The sequence below is a fragment of the Clytia hemisphaerica genome, unplaced genomic scaffold (assembly GCF_902728285.1).
Source record: "Clytia hemisphaerica strain Z4C2 unplaced genomic scaffold, Clytia hemisphaerica genome assembly, whole genome shotgun sequence".
Taxonomy (NCBI): domain Eukaryota; kingdom Metazoa; phylum Cnidaria; class Hydrozoa; order Leptothecata; family Clytiidae; genus Clytia; species Clytia hemisphaerica.
Window position 1 is genome coordinate 348,465 of NW_027104384.1, and position 20,554 is coordinate 369,018.

A 20,554-nucleotide genomic window follows, 5' to 3' on the forward strand; every position below is an offset into this window, starting at 1 on the left:
TATCATAGTAGATCTTCCTGTATCAAACAATACTAACCCATCAGACAAGTTAATCAGACATCAGACCATCAAAACATTTTTTTTTTCAAGATTAGTAATAATTTTCGAAAGGAAAATTTTCTTTCTACCAATATTTGAACAGTTTTTCAAGCTTATTGATATTTTCTTTGACCCATCAAGTTTAGAAAGAATTATATGATAAGTTTGTCAAATATGTTAACTCACCTAAAAGTACTTTCAAATCATCTTTCTCCTGTTGTGCCAATATATCTTCCGTTCAATTTCAAAGAACCACGTGACTGCAAACAAATGACGTCATCAGTGGATAAATATCCTTGGATTTAAACCAAAATTCATCAAAATCTCTCCGAATTTAATATTCCTATCCTCAATCATCCATTTGAAAATATTTATCAACTTTAAATTTTTGATTGTTCTATTTTTCTGCTAAGAATAAAAGAATTTAAGAACAAAATTAATAGCGGGAATCTAGATCGAATCCAAAGGGTTTCATCAAATGAAGTACTCATAATTGAAATCAAACAAACGTGTAAAATGAGAGACTTGTAAATCGGGTAATTTCTCAGCTTACTACGAGACAAAGCATGTAGAACGGAATTTCAAGACATTTAAAATTTCTAAAGTATAAACTTCGGTGGCCTTGAGGGAAAACGAAAGTGAGGAGCAAAATAGGGTAGCAAAAAGAGGGTATCTTGATTAGGCTGAATCTTAGCAATGATGCATTTCAAAATTGGCGATTCATGCGAATAACATAGATTCCATTTTGTTAACGAGAAGAGAGATTTCAACTGAGATATATCTTAAATCGTGAATTTTTTTAAACGACCTGAAAAGAGTCACATGACTTTCACTAGAAAACGATCTTAATCTTAATCAGAAAAAAAGCACGTGGACTTAAGTTTCTAGAGAGAACTTTATAATTGGTCTGGCAATGTGAAAAAAATACAGTTTCATGGAAAAAAATCGAAAAGTTTCATCCAATTAGGAAATTCAGGAAAAGAGCAATTAAGCAATCTTTTTATTAATTAAACCCTATAAAGGCACTAATGAGGCGTGGGTTTCGATGACATGCATGCATAAGGGATTAACAAGGACATTTAGCAGTAAATTTGGCTTCCGAGAGCATAATGATAGAAATTTTCCTTTCTATTTTGAATAAGATAATGTCTTTTTGCAGAGTGCACATCTTCCTTGAGCAAAAGGAAGTCTTTCTGTGGGAGGAAAAAACTATTTTTAAAACATTCGAATGAATCAGCTAAAATGTTTTTTGAAACAATTTCACGAAAATGGTTATCATTATATGTTTGTAATGTCTTCCTTTTTATAATAAACTGTCCATGAATAGTTTGCTATGTCACTGATACCTTTTTTAGCTGATTCGTTCGTGACTTTTAAGAATTTGACTGTTTTAGAAAACGTTTACCTAAGCTAACATTTTGTGAGGAGGAAGTCTAAAACGTTGTTGTGTTAATATAACTTTTCAACCGTAGCCGCCAATTGCCGCGCGGGCACTTTTTGTGTATTTATCACCCTATACTTGTATCAGTCTTTTTTACAAAAGAAAAAGGTTTTAAAAGAAGACTGGATCTAGTTTAGTAGGATAATAAGTAACTAAATGGCACGCACCTGTTCATACGACGACTACGGTCGAAAAGGTGTATGGAAAGTAACATGAGTTCGATGGCTCTCTTTTATAATAATAGTGCTTTATTTGGACATGTTTAAAATATCGACCATAAAAATACTGCATCATAAAACCTCTTACAAAAATTAGTGCAACATATACTTAACAAACACAACTTTTTTAGGTTAAAATGAAAACAAACAATTTTAAAATCATGAACTAAAATATGAAAAATTAAATTTGGTTTTTAAGAATAGAAAAGAAGAAAGCGTGAGATCCGTTTTTCAAAGAAAAATAACTAAGTGAAACCAGCTACTGTGTCCTTCTAAAGCCAAAAGGCTGGGAACTAAATGTAGATAGAAAGAGAAAATAGAAGCATGACACAGGATCAGAAAACAAAATCTTATCTAGAAATAAGCTTACGAAGAAATTAATGGTAGATCCAAACCACTTTTGTCCTTTTTAAAACATTTTTTAGCCCAAAATATCAATCAACCTTTGTTGACCTTTGTTTTTGTGGCGGAACTGCAGTTAACACAACACACCAAACAACAACAAATTTCAAAAGTTTATGCACGTCATTTTGTTTTGTTTATAAAAGAGGGAACTTCTTGGAAGCTGAGCAAGTGTTTCCAAACACATACTGCTCATGAAGATCAAGTAACATTGTCAATGATTTCTTTTAACCGTCCCAGAATTTCCATAATTTTCAACAAAAGAAAGCAAGGATCTTCCAGATAAACCTTTCCAGATGTACTTGTGAATCTTGAAAAGACTCCGACATCAATCAACAAGTAGAATCATACATTTCAAAGACGCCACCAACATCCGATCAATGACTTGTATATTTCTTTTTCAAGACGCTTACATTCTCTCCCGTAATGACAGTTCCTTCAACAGCTTTCAAAACATGAGGAGTATCTAAAAGTTCGTCATCGGAAGGAAAGTCATAGGAAGTCTTCATTTCTCGGATCTGTCGAGGAGCACCAATTTCACCAAACCCAGGTGGCGGTCGATTCTTGTTCGTTTGATTCTCTGTCAAAGATCTCAGAATTTGACCACGCCCTCTAGGCTTAATTGGACTAGAAAAAGAGTCATTTTGTGAATTACCAGATCCATTGAAACTAGGAGAAACTACTCCATTGGTATAAGGAGAATGATGACCAGACTGATCATTGTTGAATTTTGATTTTGATTGTCTATCGCCTGGTGAAGTCTTGGATGATGTTTTGGCAGCTTCTTGTAGAGATGGATACTCGTTTGGATCAACTGAAGATGCTGGCGAAGAAGAAAAGTAAGAATCTCTTGGTAATTGCTGATTCGGAGGTTTTAATGATTTATTATTGGTAGTTTTCTCGGCACCAAGACCCCTCATGATCATTCGTTTACCAGCATTTGATATATGTGGAGCTCCTTTGGAAGGTTGTTCTGTGTTCGAATTAAATGTTTGATTTTTTTGTTTCTTGCTAGTATGAGGCTTATTATTGACTTTGTTCATTTCCATTTTCATGAGTTCTTCGATCTGTGCCATATCATATTCCTCACGATCACCAGACGTCACCAAAAATGGATCGCAATCTGAATCTGAAGTCGTTGAGAACTGGTAATCGTCAAAATTCTGTTCGCGTGTCTTAAACTGGCGAACATGTGATTTTTGACGCTTTGAGCCGACACTTGTATCCGAGTCTGATCCTTTGTTAGATGATTTCGAATGAGGCTTTCCTTTTATGTCGAGTGGAGTTGATTCATTATCAGATCTCTTGGAATCTGAAAGGTTTGGACTGTTAGATTGACGTAATATTGGTTTATCATGGTTCAAGAGTGTAAACTTATCACCCATGCTTTCTACGATTTCGCCATGTTTTTCTTGGTATTGTTGTGAGAAAGTTTCACCAGCGTCCCAAGCGCTGCGATTCGATTGTTGTACTACAATGTCATTAAATGTCTCGTCTTCTAATTCATCTTCAATGTTCCTATTGTTGTTTTTCCTTCTGGAAGTTTGAAATTTCCCTCGGTGGTGATTGTCTGTTGTTTTATTCGAAAACTGTTTCATCATTTCACGAGGCAACTTATTTGTATTTACCTAAAAAGAGTAAAGTTCTTGACAGCAGTGAATGTATATAAAACTCTACTTCGGATACTTAGATGGCCATAACGGGTTACTAAAGCAAGACAAAAACCTTAAAATGGAATAAATATCTCAAAAGATTCATCTAATCTGCTAGCTTCATCTTCAGTGATCAAAAGCCAAGACTTGTCAGATGAAATCACTAAAACCCTGTGAGAGCAGAATGCCGGGCTGTTAAATAGAAAGAGAATTTAATCTTACAAACTTCAAGCCATGGTCAGGTTCTTGTCGAATTGTTTTCAAGTAAATGTCAACACCATGCAAGTAATCTGCTAGTAATTTCTCCATCATGATTGTTCTCAATTCACGAAGATACATTGCTCTCTGAAAGAAAAATAGTATGAATTTTGGTTTTATTTTTGAAGCAAAGTGACAGAGACTTGGAGAAGAAGACAGGGATGGCTTTTTTGGACAAATTTAGTCAATTAGTTAAATCAATCTTCTCCGTGGACCATAAAAACTTGCGAGTTACAGAAACATTCGAGATTTAAGAGGTTCAACGTATGAAGACTGGCTAATGTAAGACCGCAGTCGTATAGCACCACATAGTGCAATGATAGGGCATCCGGTTACAGTGCAATAGGTCGTGGGTTTAATTTATACTTATCCAGTATCATAAAATTCTGTCAAAGTCGGTCAACCAACATTGGCCTTTACAAAAATAGTCCGTGCCCCCTGTTGAGAATATCGGATATCCAGGGGGGTTAACGATTTTTGTTCAAAAGTGGATATCCAGGCAGGGGGTTAAATTTCTACAAGGGAGCGGATATCCAGGAGGTAAAGTGTCTTTTCAAGTAAAAAATACGATATCCAGGGGTAATAATAAAGTAGGATATCCAGGGGGTTCGATACTTCGAAAAATAATATCCTCAACAGTGGAGGTAAAATTCTTTTCTGGAAAAGCTCATTATACTTACCAAAGCAATGTGTCTCTGGGTTTCCATGCTTATTGGTCTGTCTCTTAAGTTTAATGATTTCTCGTCAAATCCTAAATCTTCAATTGGCAAATGTTTTTTGACACACTCTGATAATGATGATACTTTCCTGAAAGGTAGGAGAAACCCGAAGTAAAATTTGAGCCAAATACCTCAATAAAAAGACATTAATAATAGTCGATAGTCGAGCCTTTCCGAAGAGCCAATCCTGACCAATCACACCCTTGTCGGCTTAATTATTTTGACACGTTTGAAAAATGACGTAACGATGGTAAGGCGTGTATTTGATTTCACGTTTGCATGAAAAACAGTCTTTCATTCTATTGTAGAAAGAAAATTGCAGAGAATAAATTTATTTCATAGAATTTAGACTTATCAATAATGACATACTCAGGGAAAGTACCATTTTCATTTTTATGTACAAAAGCATCAGCAACCTAAAAATACAAGAACGATAGAAAGAAAATTTACGTTTTACGAGCCCTGCAAATAACAATTCGTACTTCTTCATGGCTCATGCAGAAATTAAGAAATGCAGCTTCTCCCCGAGTTCCCCCGAATTTTGAGACAAAATATTTTCCCTGAATGAAATCCATAACTGATTTCGAAATTGTTGAAACTTTTCAACACCATGTTTACAAAACATTATAGAGATTACAATACAAATGACTTTAAATGGATCTGAGGAGTCACATGGTTGGCCCCAAAGGAAGAAACTTTTATAAATCAAGTAAAACAGATCCATACAAGCCTTTCTGTTATACAGAGAACTTAGGATATCGAAATCAAGTTAAAGACAATTTGAAAGGAAAATCCCTGAGTTTCTGTCTGGTTTTCTGTAGGATGTTCTTGGTTTTCCGTAGGATGTTCTAGGTTTTCCAGGGCTTTTCTAAATCATGTTCTTCCTATTGACTTTGAAGATTAAAAATGTTTCATAAATTCTTACCTGTGTGTCAAATATGTTCACTGGATGAATATGGTATCTGCCTTGAAGACAATCGCTTACCATTCGAACATCGTGACAAATCTGAAGGAAAAGAGAATATATACAGGCGAGTTATTGTATTACAGTTTCTACTTTCTTTCCAATCAAGTGTTGACCCTTCGAGCATCTTGGGGGAGGGCATTTTGACAAGTGTTAGGTATTTATGATAAAAGCTTGCAGCCGAAATTTGGAGCAAAATAGGAAGAGTGGTTATGCTCAAATTGAGCTTTTTAGGTAAAAACGGAGCAGCCTGTATACTTTTTGATCCCCCCTTGAAATCTCAAGATAGACAAGTGCTATAGGCCTTGAAATTTTGTGAGAGACCAGTGATAGGATATGTATAATTGAAGATAATTGACAAAATTTTGGTTCGGCCACTTGTCTGGTTGGTATTTTACAGACCAGAATGTAAACTTGACCAAAATCATGTATTGAATGATTGACTCGTTCGATTTGACTCAAATTTTTTCTTGAAGGCTGATTTGTCAGTTAGAGATTAGTAACAGAAACCGTTGACATATCTATCACTGGTCTTTCACAAAATTTCAAGGTCATAGCACTTGTCTATCTTGAGATTTCAAAGGGGGGGGGGGGCTCTACTAGTAAAAAAATAGGAAGATGCTCGACGGGTTAAGAGGGTTGATATATTGCATTAAAATTGTATAAGGAACGGTGATGCAAACTTTTCAAACCCTTCACTTTAATAGCAAATTAAGATATAGCCTTACATAACCCAGCCTACCTTTAAAATATTCGGATTTTCAATGACTGATAATAATCCTTTTTGGAAGGCATCATTTCCCAGGGATTCAATATCAAACAGATAGACCATGTGTCTTGTTCCGATGGTTAGTAAGGAGATGTCACCAAATCGATTGATTTTTGCTCCGTCCACCAACATAGATATGTTCTTCTGGTTGCATATCATTGTATGCTAATTAAATAAAAACAAAAATATCAAACAGTTAAATTTTCATTCAAAACATTTAAATCTGCAAACAAAACAATTTCAAGAAAAAGCAGACCCAATAAGATTCCTTGGATCCAGTACCCATGCCTGAGATCCTGGCCAGAATCCCAGCTCCTTACACACTCATTGTTGGAGATTTTCACTGATTAAAAAAGGGCTCAAACACAATCCTTTATAATAAATCGATTAAGCTCAATACTTACTGCTTGGTAAAATGAAGAGTCAATCTTATCAATCAGAATGACTTTTGGAGGTTCATTGAATGACAAATCAGAAAAGTTTGAGTCAATCCCATTGATATCTGAATATTTCAGAAAAAAATTAAAATGGTTATAACATATCAATATCAAGAGTGGTAAGATCATATAAAAAATTTTTTTTGAGAATTATTAGCAATTATATTAGGGGCATTGAAGCTTGAGATAACATTAAGACGGGGGAATATGTGTGGGATCAAAAAGTAGCTTTATTAGATTCATAATTCCAAAAACTATAAAACCGATCTTACAGTTTGAGGGTTGAAGATGATCCATTTGAAAGAGTGACGTTCCTTCATCTGCTGTGTCCATATAAAGCGTTGAATTCTGGTTCTTCTTTTCATATTTGACGTCACTGGTAATAGGTCTAAAAAGAAAATAATTGTCAGCCTGATACAAGGGTAAGGTTAAAGGCACCCAGACTTAAAAAAACACTTTCCACATTTTATCCATATTAATCACTGCTTATCTCAATATCATTTAATCAGATGTACATATCATCAAAATGGTCAATGAAATAAAAATTTATCAAATTTTGATATACCTTGATTCTTTATCTAGCGGAGCATCTTGTAATATTTTTACTATAAAAGTAAAACCATCAAAAAAAATACTTAGCAAATTTAGAACTTACAATAAGGTTTCTCTATATCCTTTGGTATTAGAAGTCAATTTTATAATAAAATCGTATTCAAATGTAAATCTATTAATCAACAGAAAAGGGTTCAAACAAAGTAAGACAAGAACGGTGAATTTGTGAACATGGATGGAAGCTTTTGATAATTTTATTACTATACTTACAATCTTTTATCTTTTCACCAAAGCAATGTTTTTCGTTTCGAAGCTTTTTATCATTGGTGATGTCAAACACTGAAAAAATTATGATAGTTATTAGATTTGATTGAAATTGAAAAAGTCTGGCTTGAAAGTTTATTACAGTGTGCATCTCTGTCTAAAGTTTATTTTCTTTAAGCATATTGGTCAACAGATTGCAAACTTAACTGAAAATCAATGATGGAAAGAAACATTAACGAATAAGTTTTTGCGAGGATTTTCTCACACAGTTTTTAATTATTCCTAACCTAATTAATTGTAACTTTTGTTAGTTCCTAACTGAAAGAGAAACTTTTAACTAGCTGAATTTCATTTTTCTGAGACTGTTGAAATTAGTGTTTTTAAAATACAAAGTTATACTGCAAACTTTAACAAGAAGCCTATTATACTAGTAACTTTTACCATTTTTGATGATAAGTTTCTTTTGTCTTGTATCTACATTTTTGACTGTGCCTTTGTAAGTAATGAATCCATCATCTTCTTCATAGTCAAGCTGTAGCTGCTTGCCAATGAAACTCTCCATCAATAATATAATCAGATAATTACCAAAGTCGTGTATTTATTATTTCTTTTTATTAAAATGTGAATTCTGAAAAAGAAAATAAATAGATATTCTAGTAATTTTTAGAATTTCAAGTTGAAAGATTCTTAAAAATGAGATTTTGAATTTTATATTGCGCCTCATAAATTCTTACTACATGGTGATGAAAGAAAACCTCACCCCTAGATTTCTTATGTAACTTTTTTATGCTCATTATATCCCCATGAAATCTTCAACACTTCAACACTAAAAATCTACTAAAAGAGCCTTTATGTAAATGGAGGTGCGGAAGAAAATCTTGGAAAAGCAATTTATTCCCCATCTCCGCATCGGAAAATCAGCGGAAAATTTGATGCGGGCGGGTGACGCGAATACCTCAAGGGAAGAAATTTTTGCGGGAACAAAATTTTGCTGTTTTCACGGTTTTCGCGGATTTTGCCTAAAACCGCGAAATTAAGTTCCCGCGAAATTTTACAAAATCGTCAAACCGTGAAATTAAATTCCCGCGAAATTTAATTTATTTCACGCATTCCCCCAAATTCGTACTATTTCAAGCCTTAAAACAGGTTTTTTGCTCATTTAATAACGCTTTTGGCAAAAAATATCCTGCAACCGCAAAATTAAATTCCCGCGAATTTTTTGAAAATCGCTGAACCACAAAATTAAATTCCTGCGAAAAAAAATAATTTGACCAACCACGAAATTTTTCTTCCCTTAAAGGTAGAACAATTTTTCGATGACCGCCATAGCTATCTTAGTATAATTTTGGTTATCGAAGTAATCAATACCACGTTTAACATTCTCGCCATCTCCATCGTAGAGGCGGTAGGTAAAAATGCTCACTTTAGTACTGTGAAAGGTTAGAGAAATGTAAATATTGCCATTTTTTTCTTTCCTTTAAAGAGACTTTTTTAGATGTTTGAACATGATACTAATGACAATTTTATGTATCTCCTGAAAATTTCACAAAAATTAATCTAGAGGAAAAGGAGTTATGAATAAAAGGAGTTCTTTACCTACCATTTCTCTGCTGGGTTTTCTTATGAGAACTGAATGTTTACCTACCATTTTTTACGGGGGAGAGTGAAGTTTCCCGTAGTTGCCAAAATGAAAACAATGGCAAATTGTTCATACGCGTGCACAGTCGACACTGTTAAACGGTGTATTGGTTATCGAAGTTTTCAAAGCTATCGAAAGTATAAATCAATAACAATCAAAGTACGCAAGTCAACAATCAAAGTAAGAAAGTGATTCAATATTCACAATTTTTTTTAAATTTTGATACTCTACATTCGATAAATGGTTGTTCGATTGCTTCGATCATTATCGATTACTTCGATAATGGAATTTATCGATTAGTACCGTCTAGAATATAGGTCCAGACGTAATTAATCAAACACAAAGTTCGATTAAATTCTTTAATCGAGTCGCTAAAATTGTGAAAAAGTTCAACAAAGAGAAATGTTTGACAAATTTGACAAAAAACTCAGTTCGATAAAGTTTGACAACAAGAAAGGTTCGACAAATTCGACGAAAAACTCCTGAAAACTCTGTTCGAAAAAATTCCCTCCTTTGGGTATATACTACCATGGACAGCCCCTAGGGGTCCCGGCCGAGGTCTCGGGGGGTCCAATTGGTGCCCACTGGTCAGGGGGATGTGAGGGTACTGAGGGTACACGTCTGCACCGTTGGGGGTCCTTCAAAGTGTTGTCAAACAGTTAGCCACACTAGCGTCCCGCCAAAATGCGTATCAAAGATTAATGCTGCGAAAGCGCTATATCGTTTACTTGACTCTCAAGCAAAAAAATGCACCGCAAAACTTCTAAAGGGATTCATGAAAAAATAACCCGGCGCTTTTAATGAAATTAACATTTTTAAAAACTTTGAGAAATTGCCTAAAATTTGAGCCATAGATGAAAAAATTTCCCAAGAAAAAGATCTACGGGGGAGGCGGAACCCACCTAGATCCGCGCACTGCCGGATAGGCTATCTCCCGGAAATTTTGCCGGACCTCAAACAATGACCCATTTACATGTGCGTAATTGTTTTTACTTTAGCGTATAGACAAGGCCTTAAAAATCGAAGCGCTGTCTCGGGAATTGAATGACAAATTTTGGTTGGTTGATTTTGGCTGCTGCACGTTTTATTTTGTTTCCAACTTTCAAGTTTTAATTGATATTGTCTTGCGAACTTGATTCAGGTACCTCTCATCCTTGTTGTTGAAATGTATCCTGTAGATGACTGATGTTGTTTTTTCTGAAAGCTAGATTTCCTAGTGTGACTAACTGTCAAAGACCGGCGAAAATTGCGAAAAATGACCTCCTTTGGGTACAAGCCCCAGTGGGACCAATCGAGGTCTCTAGAGCTCCCACAGCTCTTCGGAGCGCTTCGGATACCCTCTGCCTTGCTTTCCCTCAAAGCCAGCATCCTCCATCAGTACTCCGAGGCCTTTAATAGGCTTGAAAATTGGTGAAAATTGGTCAAAATAGACCTTTTTTCAAAGAGGACGTCCCTCCTGTTGAATAACAAATAATTATGTAGTCTAGCCATAAAAACAATGATAGAGCCATGCATAATTACTGTATCATGCATATTGTAATATAATTATGCATGGTTTTATCATTGTTTTTCTGCTGGACTACATAATTATTCAACAGGGTGGCCTCTTTGAAAAAAGGTCTATTGGAAAAAATGGTCTCTTTAAAAAAAGTTTGATTTTAAGTTTGATTTCAATAATCAAACTTAATGGAACTTTGTATTGTGAGAAATTTGTGAGTATTCGATTAAAGTTCGACAACCGAACAAAGTTCGATTAAGTTCGACAAAGTCAAAATTCGATTAAAAATACCGTTCGATTGGTTCCATTAATAGTCAGGCAGCTGAGGTCACATAAAAAAGTGCAGTAGCTACAAAGTTTGCGAGCAAACTTTAAACAGTTGTTTTCAATAGATATGACCTTTCTGAACACAAAATCATCAACCGGACAGTTTGAAAATAATTACCGGACGCGTCCGAAAATATTTTCGTATTTGATGACGTCACAAGCAAAATGAAAAGTTTTATGAAAAAAAGCATAGACATATTATATACCAATCGACGCATTTTTTGACGTAGATTAAGAAAAAGGTCAGTAACTATGTCTGAGAATTTGATAATAAAAAGTTTAAAGCTTCTGAAGTTTTGATGACGTCATATTAACACTTTCTTTAGGATCGATTTTCTCGAATTAGGTTGAGAAATCATATATATCCACTTAAAAGTCTTCTATATCGATTTTTGAGAGCTTTCGAATGGCGGTCTTAGATTTCAATTTTGATAAGTTTGAATTTTTGATTTTTTTTTCGTCTCGGACAGGTAAAATTGACGTTACCGACATAAAAGAAAAGCGTTCTAACTTCTTATAGCAAAATTTTCAGATATGGTTACTGACCATTTCCTTAATCTACGTTAAAAAACGCTTCGATCGGTATATAATATGTCTAGGTTGGTTCTCAAGTTTTATTCAGTTTGCCTATGGGCACGCATGACGTCATCAGGTTCTAAAATATTACCGGACACGTCCGGTAATTAATTTCACCAACTCCGGTTGATGGTTTCTAGATATTTAGGTTGTATATTTTCAATTAAAAGTGGTTTGGGATTGTTCGCACCCCGTCCAATTTTTTTGTGACCTCAGCTGCCTGTCTATAATTACGTCTGGATAGGTACGTTGACCTTTTAACTTAAACAAAGTACCTTGAGATCGGGTAACTTGCATCAGCCATCAGTGGAGGCTAACATGCATAGCCCTCAAATGAAAGACCTGGCTGGTCATTAAAATACAAAATGCATGCTAGCCTCCACGTCTGATGCAAGTCGATCTCAAGGTAGGGGTCGCTAAAAGTAAAGAAAGAAAAATATATGATATACTATACTCAATATATACCTTTTTGCTTTCGATGCTTGCTATTTAACCTTGATAAAAATATGAACTGACATGCATTTATTTCACCAAATGCTTTTACATCAGCCAGTTTCCTGTTTTGTGACAGAAATCCACTCGAAAACAAAATTCTCAGAAATGAGACATTTTTCTGCAGAGACACGCGTTTTAATTGTAAGACGTTCAGTCGGGTTTATCCCTGTCATAAACGATATAACCTTCTCTCCATGTATCCCAGGCCCCACCAACGATGACAATTCCTTACACAATTTTCTTATCTTCGTATTCAAGAGCTAAAGCCTAAGACACATGGGAACAGGATATGCTCAGTTATGCTACAAATGAACCCGACTTGGTTAAAAAAACGGGAAGCTTTTTCTCTTGTTAAATCAAATTTACCGCTAAAGGACACTAAGGGTCGGAGAAATAGGGAAATTTCAACTTTATATTCCCGGAAAAATAGAAATTTGGTCAAAATTGTCATAAGGATCGTAAAATTCACAAAATTTTCCTTTGTTTTCTCCTTTTTAGTCCCTGTAAGGGTCCATATGTCGAAAGTCGGGCGGCACCCCCCCCCCCCCCGACAGCTCGCAACCCTAGTACCCCCGCAGATTTTTCTCCGTCAGGAGATCAGCGGACGCAACACAGACCTGATTTAGCGGCCGAAGACCTGATTTAAAAACCGAAGAATTACGATGTAGGGATGTAGCGGTCGAATACCTTTTTTAACGGCCGAAGACCTGGAGAAAGTGAATTGGGGAAATTTGTCATAAATCTTTTTTATACTCGAGGAAATCAATGAGGTGGATTTTGCGAGTCTGTAGTTTTTTCCGTGTTTAAGTCTAAACAGAGCTTTACGCCGAAAATACATTCGAATTTTCAAATGTAAACAGCGCTTTGAAAATCGAATGTTTTTGAGTGTTCACACGAGCGCGCAAATGTTTTCGAATGTTTTGAAACAATTTATTTTAGTAAGTACGTTCAATCTGGACAGTCTGGAAAATATTGTTTGTCACTCGATCTTTCGAAATCATTGAAATCTTTTTTTCTGAGAGGGGAAGGACTCTGATATTTTCTTTTTCTAAATGTTGCATACCGGTATTATTTTCATTTAACAGAGTCAAAATGTATTTTCTTTCAAAGAATTATGATTTATAATCAGGAAACACTTCTTAGTAATTTTAACTGTATTTTGGATGCACAAGTTTGTTGGAAGGGCATTATTTTTGCCCAGAGTTATAGCTTCAGTTTTCATTTTTATTCACTTCTTTGTTGTTTACAATTCTTTATTTTATTCTCCAAAAAGCTTTAGATTTTTTTTGGTGTTGTCAATGATGATGATGTTAGTGCAATTTAAGAACGAAGAAGATGGGAAGAAGAAAAAACCGAGCTTTCTTCAGTTTTGAGATGTTTTTGAATTTGAAATGCGTGCTGGAGCTCGACTGCAATAAAACAAAGGTTAGTTAACTTTTATTAATTGTGGATTCTTGATATTAGTCGCAGATGACAAGAGCAAGAGAATTCTCTCACTGTCAACTGAAGAAGGAGTTGTGGTACCACCTCAAAATTGGTCGAAATTCATGGAGAATCCAGCCTGACTCAGCTCATTATTATATTATTATTTGCTGGCAAATGCTAAACCCCCTTCACTCTCCTCACTTTAGATATTTAATTTCCCTACATAAGAGCTAAGGCTCTTTCATTTTCTAATATCCCTGTTCTGGCAGAATGTAGATTAAAATGCTATGTTATGCTATTATGGTCTTTATAAAGAGAATGGAAGTAAAAGATGGGTATTTTATGCTAATGGCTAACCATCCCTGTCTCACTGAAAGTTTTATCTCTAAGGTTATGGATTGATGACACAAATCTTGATTTATACTAGATTTATTTATATTCTTTCTTTTTCTTCAGGATGTAGAAAAAATGGATTTCAGATGGTTTTGGAGTCATTTTTTTTCTGGATTTTTTATGTCTGAGCTACAGAAAGTTTAAAATATATTGTGCATTGTGTATCAAAAAGTCACCTTGTCTCGTTCTTCTAAATCTGATGTCTAGTCCTTCTAGTTTAGATACATCCCCGTCCTATGAATGAGCTATAAAATATTTCACAAGAAGATTAAAATTCATTTTTTTCCTTTCAATTTTTGCAAGTTTCTTGATTTTTGAAGTTCATTTTGAGACATTTCGCCTCTTTTTCTTCCCCGCCTCCTTCTTAAAAAAAATTCACTTTTTTCTACGCCAATCAGATCTCACGTCTTTTTCCCGATCAGCCAATCACAATGGCTTGTAGAGGGCATTGCGTATTTTTTTGTCTGGTCTGTAATTTTGATGTTTTCTCGAATCCAATGAATTTTCTTTAGCAGAGTAATGGGGCCCACTAAACCTGCAAATGCAGCGATTGTATTGGCTATCAAAAAGCCATTTTAGATTTTCTTGAAAGCCAGATAAATTGCGGACCGAACCGTGGGTCGGGGCTATTTTTTCATGGTCCCTATCTCGAATAACAGGAGATCAAAGTCTGGACTTCGAAGATTCCTTTGACAAAATAACTTCCTGAAGAAAATATTTAAGCCATAAAATTAGCCCCGACTCTAGATCAGGTGCCCCTATGTGCAGGCCACCCTAAACAGTTGTTTTTGACCCTTAACTCTCGGCCGAGTCGTTGCTTTTTTTGATAAACAGCAATTTTGGGACCTTACTTCAGTGGTCGTTTACTCGCGGGTTTTGACAGTTTTAACAAAAGAGTTTGCCCTAAACTTCAGTTAAAAGGTTATATTTTCACAATAAATCAATTACACAATATTCTGAACTTGTTTATACGTTTAAATTTGAGCTCAATACTCTTCATTATGAAAATCGCAAAATTTGATAAATTTTACAGACCAGAAAATTCACCTCATTGACACACTCGAGTAAATTCAATCAAGATTTTCATGATGTTTCAATGGGAAATAGTATTGAAAACAAATTAAGTTAAAAGATTTTAAACTAAAAAGAATGAAAATTGATGCCAATTACTCGTCTCGAACAACCCACCTCCACTTTTCAGACTTTCTGAAACTCGAGACAAATTTGCGTGAATGCGTGAATTTGGAAAAAAATTGCGTGATTACAACGTTTAACGGTGTCGACTGCGCACGCGTATGAACAATTTTCCATTGTTTTGACTTTGGCAACCACGGGAAACTTCACTCTCCCCCGTAAAAAATGGTAGGTAAACATCCAGTTCTCATAAGAAAACGGTTGGCAGACGATATCATCCACCAGGATGCAAGAAAAATGGCAATGTTTACATTTCTCTAACCTTCCACAGTACTAAAGTGAGCATTTTTACCTACTGCCTCTACGTCGGAGATGGCGAGACTGTTAAACGGTGTATTGAGGGTCATCTCGCACCTCATTTAATTTCCATACACAGGCTGATGGAAGAACCTTTTAAAAGTCAAAAAAACATTTTCTTGGAAATGGGTCGATACCCCCTTCGGAAATGGCAAAATTTGCAAAGACCCCCTGCTCGTTACATTCGAAAAATTACCGGCCAACTGAAATTTCCCTATTTGCAGCACTGCAAAATATTGCCAACATTTGCGAAAAAAGTGACCCTGAATTGGACTGGAATTCCAAAATGTTCTCAAATCTTTCCAAATAGGGACAATTTTTTTCAATTTCGCTCTTATGTAAAGAAAGATACCACTGGTCACATTCGAACGTTTTATCAAAAGCATGCGTTCGTGTTTTTCAAATAAGACAAAGAGAAACAAGATTCGAGTTGACCAACGTTTTTTCTTCTTATTTTTTACAAGTTACTCAATAAAAAACATGGTTATTTATTTACAAAAATAACAATCAAGACGCTCTTTTTCAATTAGTGCGACAAGCCCCTTTGTATATCAAAATGTTCTAGGAAGTCTTTTATCTAAAATACCAAAGAACCAACAAAATTACCAAATCGTGGCTTCATACCATGCGATTATTTTAACAATCCAAGAAATTTGCTGCCATTAGCAATTCTAATGCGATGTCTGGTTGGATTTGGAATTCGGGGATTTCGGAACTGCTATTTGTGTATCGAACTTTGTAAGAAAAATACGTGCAGACTTTCTCTAAGACGTGTGACCTGGAAAATTAAAAGAAATAAAAGAAACATTATTATTTCGATAGCATCATTGTTTTTAGCTGCAAAAAAGTTCCCTTTTTGAGTCATTTTTGAGTCAGAGATTCACTGAATGAGATAAAAACAAATTCTCAACAAAATTGCAAAAGTTAATTCCTGCGAAATTCAAGATTGTACATAGTTCGCCCCCCCCCCTTTCTTAAGGGGTATGACACCTTCCGAAAAGATGAAGAAGGGGGGGGGTCAAAAATTAGATAGGGAGGGGATAGCAAGGAAGTGGGGGATAGTTTAAGAAGGGGGACTTACATATATATTTTAGATTATTTTCAAGCACAGGTTATGAAATTTGGTGAAAGAAAGTTTTCTGTTAGAGTAGTTTGAGTCAAAAAGAAGAAAGAAGTTTATTATTTCGCTTTCTCTCTCTAAAGATATTTCACATTATATTTGTTAGCTATTTTCATCCAAAATTCTTGGGGGATAGGCATTTTTAAAGGTTAGGGGGGGGGTCATTTAAGAAGGGCGGATCAGACCCCTTTCCGCACTATGTTGTATTTAATATAATCACTTTAAAAGACATAGTTATCATAAACAATATTGTATCTATGATAATTTAACAATACAGTTGACGCTCTCTAATTCGATCTTCAAGGGGAATTGGACTTTCATCGAATAAGAGAGCTTATCGAATAAGGGAGCGTCATTTATGAGAGCTTCTTGTTGACGGGGACTTTAAAATTCATCGAATAAGGGAGCCTATCGAATAGTAGAACGTCGAATTAGAGAGCACCAACTGTATAACAAAACTTACGGAATCTCACGGAATGACACTTCGTTGGTATCGTTTTCTTCAAATTGTCCTAAGAATAAAAAAGAAAATAACGCCTTCAAATTTTCTGCCAGAAGCAAAACTACAATCTACAAATATATTTTGTGACGGGGACGGAAATTTTCTACGCATCTACTAGAAGCTAAAATTTCTCACACATAGACCTTTTCATGAAACTACGTCACATACAATAACTGACTCGTCTTAAAGAGACGTATCATTTTTAATAAAAAGAGCGCACTCGAGTGCATCTCTAAAAATTTCTGTAGCGATAACTGTTGTCATAAAGCATTTGTCATCAAAGTTGGCTGAGGAAAACCTAGAATTGGATATAATAAGTTATTCGATCGAAGCGAGAGCATTTTTTACATACCTGGACCACTGAGCATAGCTTTGATGGTTCCTGAAGTCAGTGCATGTTCTCTTTTGACAATGAATTCAAGACCGTCACTTGAGATCAATTTAACATACATTGAGTCTGGCCCTTCACATCCAGTGTATTGTGCTTTTTGTTCGTCGGCCATTTTTATTTTTAAAGTTTTTTATCAATGAATATGTTCTGTAAAATACGAAAGAAGTTTTATCAATTGAGAACTTTACCCTTGAGGACTTCACCCGAATCTATTAGCTTGTTTCAGATTGATTGATTCGCCCACGAGCTACCTTGAGCTACCCCGCAGGTGAAAAACTTTAATCTGTCAATCATTTTCTCAAGCGAAGGAGACACGAAGCAATTCTAGCTTTATGGTATTGACGCAGATCATCAATTATCATTATCCCTTTATTTTCATTTCTGGAACTTTTGCAAAAATGAGTCTGTTAAATGACGTGCCCTGCGTGCCCACATGCCCTACTTTTTTCCATGCGCCCACGTGCCTTTGCGTGCCCAAGTGTCCACGTGCCCGAGTGTCCATGTGCCTTTGCGTGCCCACATGCCCACTATTTTGACGTGCACTCAAAAATTTCGCGTATCCATGTGCCCTCAAAAATCTTGCGTACCCACGTGCCCTCGAGATTTTTGCGTGCCCACGTCAGCTCAAAATTTTCTTTGACCTAGACTTTCTACTAAATAAATAAATGCTTACTTTTCTCATTAATTACTTTCATAATGTCTATTTTCTTCTTCTCGTAGAAGGCATGAACGAAACCAGTTTGTTTTTGTCAGTAACCGTTTCATAACTTTATAACAATATGTCTATAACTTTAACAATACCTTAAAGGAAGAAATTTTGGCGGAAAGAAAATTTCCCGCCAAATTTAATTTATTTCACACATTCCCCTAATTCATGCTATTTCAAGCCTTAAAACAGGTTTTTTTGCTTATTTAATAACGTTTTTGGCCAAAAATATCCTGCAACCGCCAAATTAAATTCCCGTCAAATTTAATTTATCCAGCTATCCGCCAAATTAAATTCCCTCTGAAAAAACTTTTTCGGCCATCCGCCAAATTAAATTCCCTCTGAAAAAACTTTTTCGGCCATCCGCCAAATTAAATTCCCGCCAAAATTTCTTCCTTTAAGGTATGTCCGATTTTAAGAAAGGAGGAAAGAAAGAAAAAATTCATGAACGATTTTTTATAAGAGTATTGTTTTTTTGACTAAGGATGAATGACTATGTTTTATAGAAGTTGTTCTTATAAAAACAGTGGGACCACAACAGAAAGCGAAAAACAAAAGGTTGGAGCTGCCCAAAGGAATGAAAAATTCTGAAATTAATTAAACAATAGAACTGAGGTTAGGGAGATAAATTCTTAGAAAATTCTGTCTGTTATTCTTCAAACTAATACATAGGAGAATTTAATAAAAGTGTCAGGTGTGCAATAAATTTCACATTATTCTTCCCCTATATTCTTAGGTGTAATGGGGCCTTAATACCATACAAAAAGATCCAAGATAGCTAAAAAAGGTTTTACAAAAAAGAAATTCGAGTTAGCTAACTCAAAAAGGTTTTTTCGAAAAATATAATTATTATCCATTATATCGGTCATTAAGTAAGCCATTAAAGATTCGAACGACGGGCGGTATTGAAAGGTCATACCCAAATGACACTCTCGGGCTAATAATCAAACTGCGCGGGCAGAAAATAACAACAACGACCTCAAACTGAACGCTATTGTTATATTTGAGTCAATCCTAAGTTGAAAATCCTTTTTTGAAAATAAAAAATCGAGTTAGAGTCGAATGACGTCATAATTTGTACTTTTATGATGTCATAATTTAGCTAACTCAAAAATTCCAAACTTGAAAATTGCTAACTCAAAGTTTTCCAACTCGAAGATTCCGGGCCTCAGTACCATAAAATTAAAAAACCGTGAAGTCGGGTAACTTGCATCAAAAAGGCATTGTGGTATAGTGGACATCAACCTTGATGACCAAGGTTCGATTCCCACTCACAACGGTTCACTTGGCAAGTGAGCAAACCTTCGCCCGGGTCAACCCATGCCATGTGAGGGGAATTGGGTAGTCAATTCAAGTTGCTGACGGGATGCTAACTCAAAGCATCTATAGTTGCAATGTAACTCAACCATAATAGATAGATAGATCAGTGGAGGCAAACATGCATAGCCCTCAAATGAATGACCTGTCTGGTCATTAAAATACAAACTTAAATCAAAACAAAAATGGTAGAGTAGAGCTGCGTAGCTCATTTTTGTTTTGAAATTTTGCTGCTTTAATTGGTCAGTCATATGGCTATGCATTTTGCCTCCCCTGATGCACGTTACCCGACTTCACGGTACAAAATCAAAAACGAAGTATCACGAAGTAAGTAAGAGTCAGTTTGGCGACGCCAACATATTATTGATGGGCGCCTCCTCATCCAATTGGTCACACTAGCGTCCAGCTAAAATACTAAAATACAAGTTTCATTTCCAACAAAAATGGTCGCTCTCCATCCCAGTGTTCGAGCTGTAAAAATGGCAGACTGACGATAGGGATTCGCAAAATCGTCACCGAGTGAACAACTCAGCCTTGTGTGGAGGAGAGCAGACTTCTGTTTGTACTTTTAAATATTGGAATACAGTTAGGATTTTTCTAAGCTAAGGTCTTATTTCCACCAAAAATGGTCGCTCTCCATCCCAGTGTTTGAGCTGTAAAAATGACAGACTGACAAATTAAGGATTCAATTGGTGAACAACTTGGCCTTGTCTTAAGTCCAGACCCAATCAATCGAACTTGTCGAACCAATCGAACAATCGAATTAATCGAACTCCATCGAACGATTAAAGTTCGACTGAAAAAATTAATCGAACCTAATCGAACACTTACAATTTTTGAAGCAATAGCAGTTCGATTAGTTCGGTCATTAAAACTTCGATCAGTTCGATGATATTAAATCCTCATATCTTCCCTCGCTTGCAAAAACTTTATCCTGGCACGCGATTGCCATTTCGACA

The 20,554-nt window shown here is 35.5% G+C and overlaps 2 protein-coding genes across 2 annotated transcripts; both read right to left on the reverse strand.

Moving 5' to 3' along the window:
* Nucleotides 1-1,716: 1,716 nt before the first annotated feature.
* Nucleotides 1,717-8,345, reverse strand: LOC136819330 (uncharacterized). Its single transcript, XM_067075577.1, has 11 exons — nt 8,157-8,345; nt 7,722-7,790; nt 7,465-7,504; nt 7,172-7,287; nt 6,867-6,964; nt 6,436-6,627; nt 5,655-5,735; nt 5,099-5,145; nt 4,691-4,817; nt 3,975-4,097; nt 1,717-3,728 (listed from the first exon to the last, which is right to left on the reverse strand). Exons 1-11 carry the CDS (start codon nt 8,275-8,277, stop codon nt 2,478-2,480), a joined length of 2,265 nt encoding a protein of 754 aa, XP_066931678.1. The 5' UTR covers nt 8,278-8,345; the 3' UTR covers nt 1,717-2,477.
* Nucleotides 8,346-15,983: 7,638 nt separating this feature from the next.
* Nucleotides 15,984-17,739, reverse strand: LOC136819340 (elongin-C-like). Its single transcript, XM_067075584.1, has 3 exons — nt 17,534-17,739; nt 17,143-17,191; nt 15,984-16,337 (listed from the first exon to the last, which is right to left on the reverse strand). The coding sequence occupies exons 1-3, from the start codon at nt 17,682-17,684 to the stop codon at nt 16,196-16,198; spliced, it is 342 nt and encodes a 113-aa protein (XP_066931685.1). The 5' UTR covers nt 17,685-17,739; the 3' UTR covers nt 15,984-16,195.
* Between the last annotated feature and the right edge of the window lie 2,815 nt (nt 17,740-20,554).

Bases quoted from the DNA above. Each gene is read 5' to 3' on its own strand.
- LOC136819330 (XM_067075577.1), bottom strand. From the start codon at position 8,277: ATGGAGAGTTTCATTGGCAAGCAGCTACAGCTTGACTATGAAGAAGAT. The intron at 6,628-6,866 runs GTAAGTATTGAG...TTATTTAATTAG, and splicing joins ACTCTTCATTTTACCAAGCA to CATACAATGATATGCAACCA. The intron at 3,729-3,974 runs GTAAGATTAAAT...TACTCTTTTTAG, and splicing joins CTGACCATGGCTTGAAGTTT to GTAAATACAAATAAGTTGCC.
- LOC136819340 (XM_067075584.1), bottom strand. From the start codon at position 17,684: ATGGCCGACGAACAAAAAGCACAATACACTGGATGTGAAGGGCCAGAC. The intron at 17,192-17,533 runs GTATGTAAAAAA...TTTTATTCTTAG, and splicing joins AGCTATGCTCAGTGGTCCAG to GACAATTTGAAGAAAACGAT. The intron at 16,338-17,142 runs GTAAGTTTTGTT...TTAATTTTCCAG, and splicing joins GTGTCATTCCGTGAGATTCC to GTCACACGTCTTAGAGAAAG.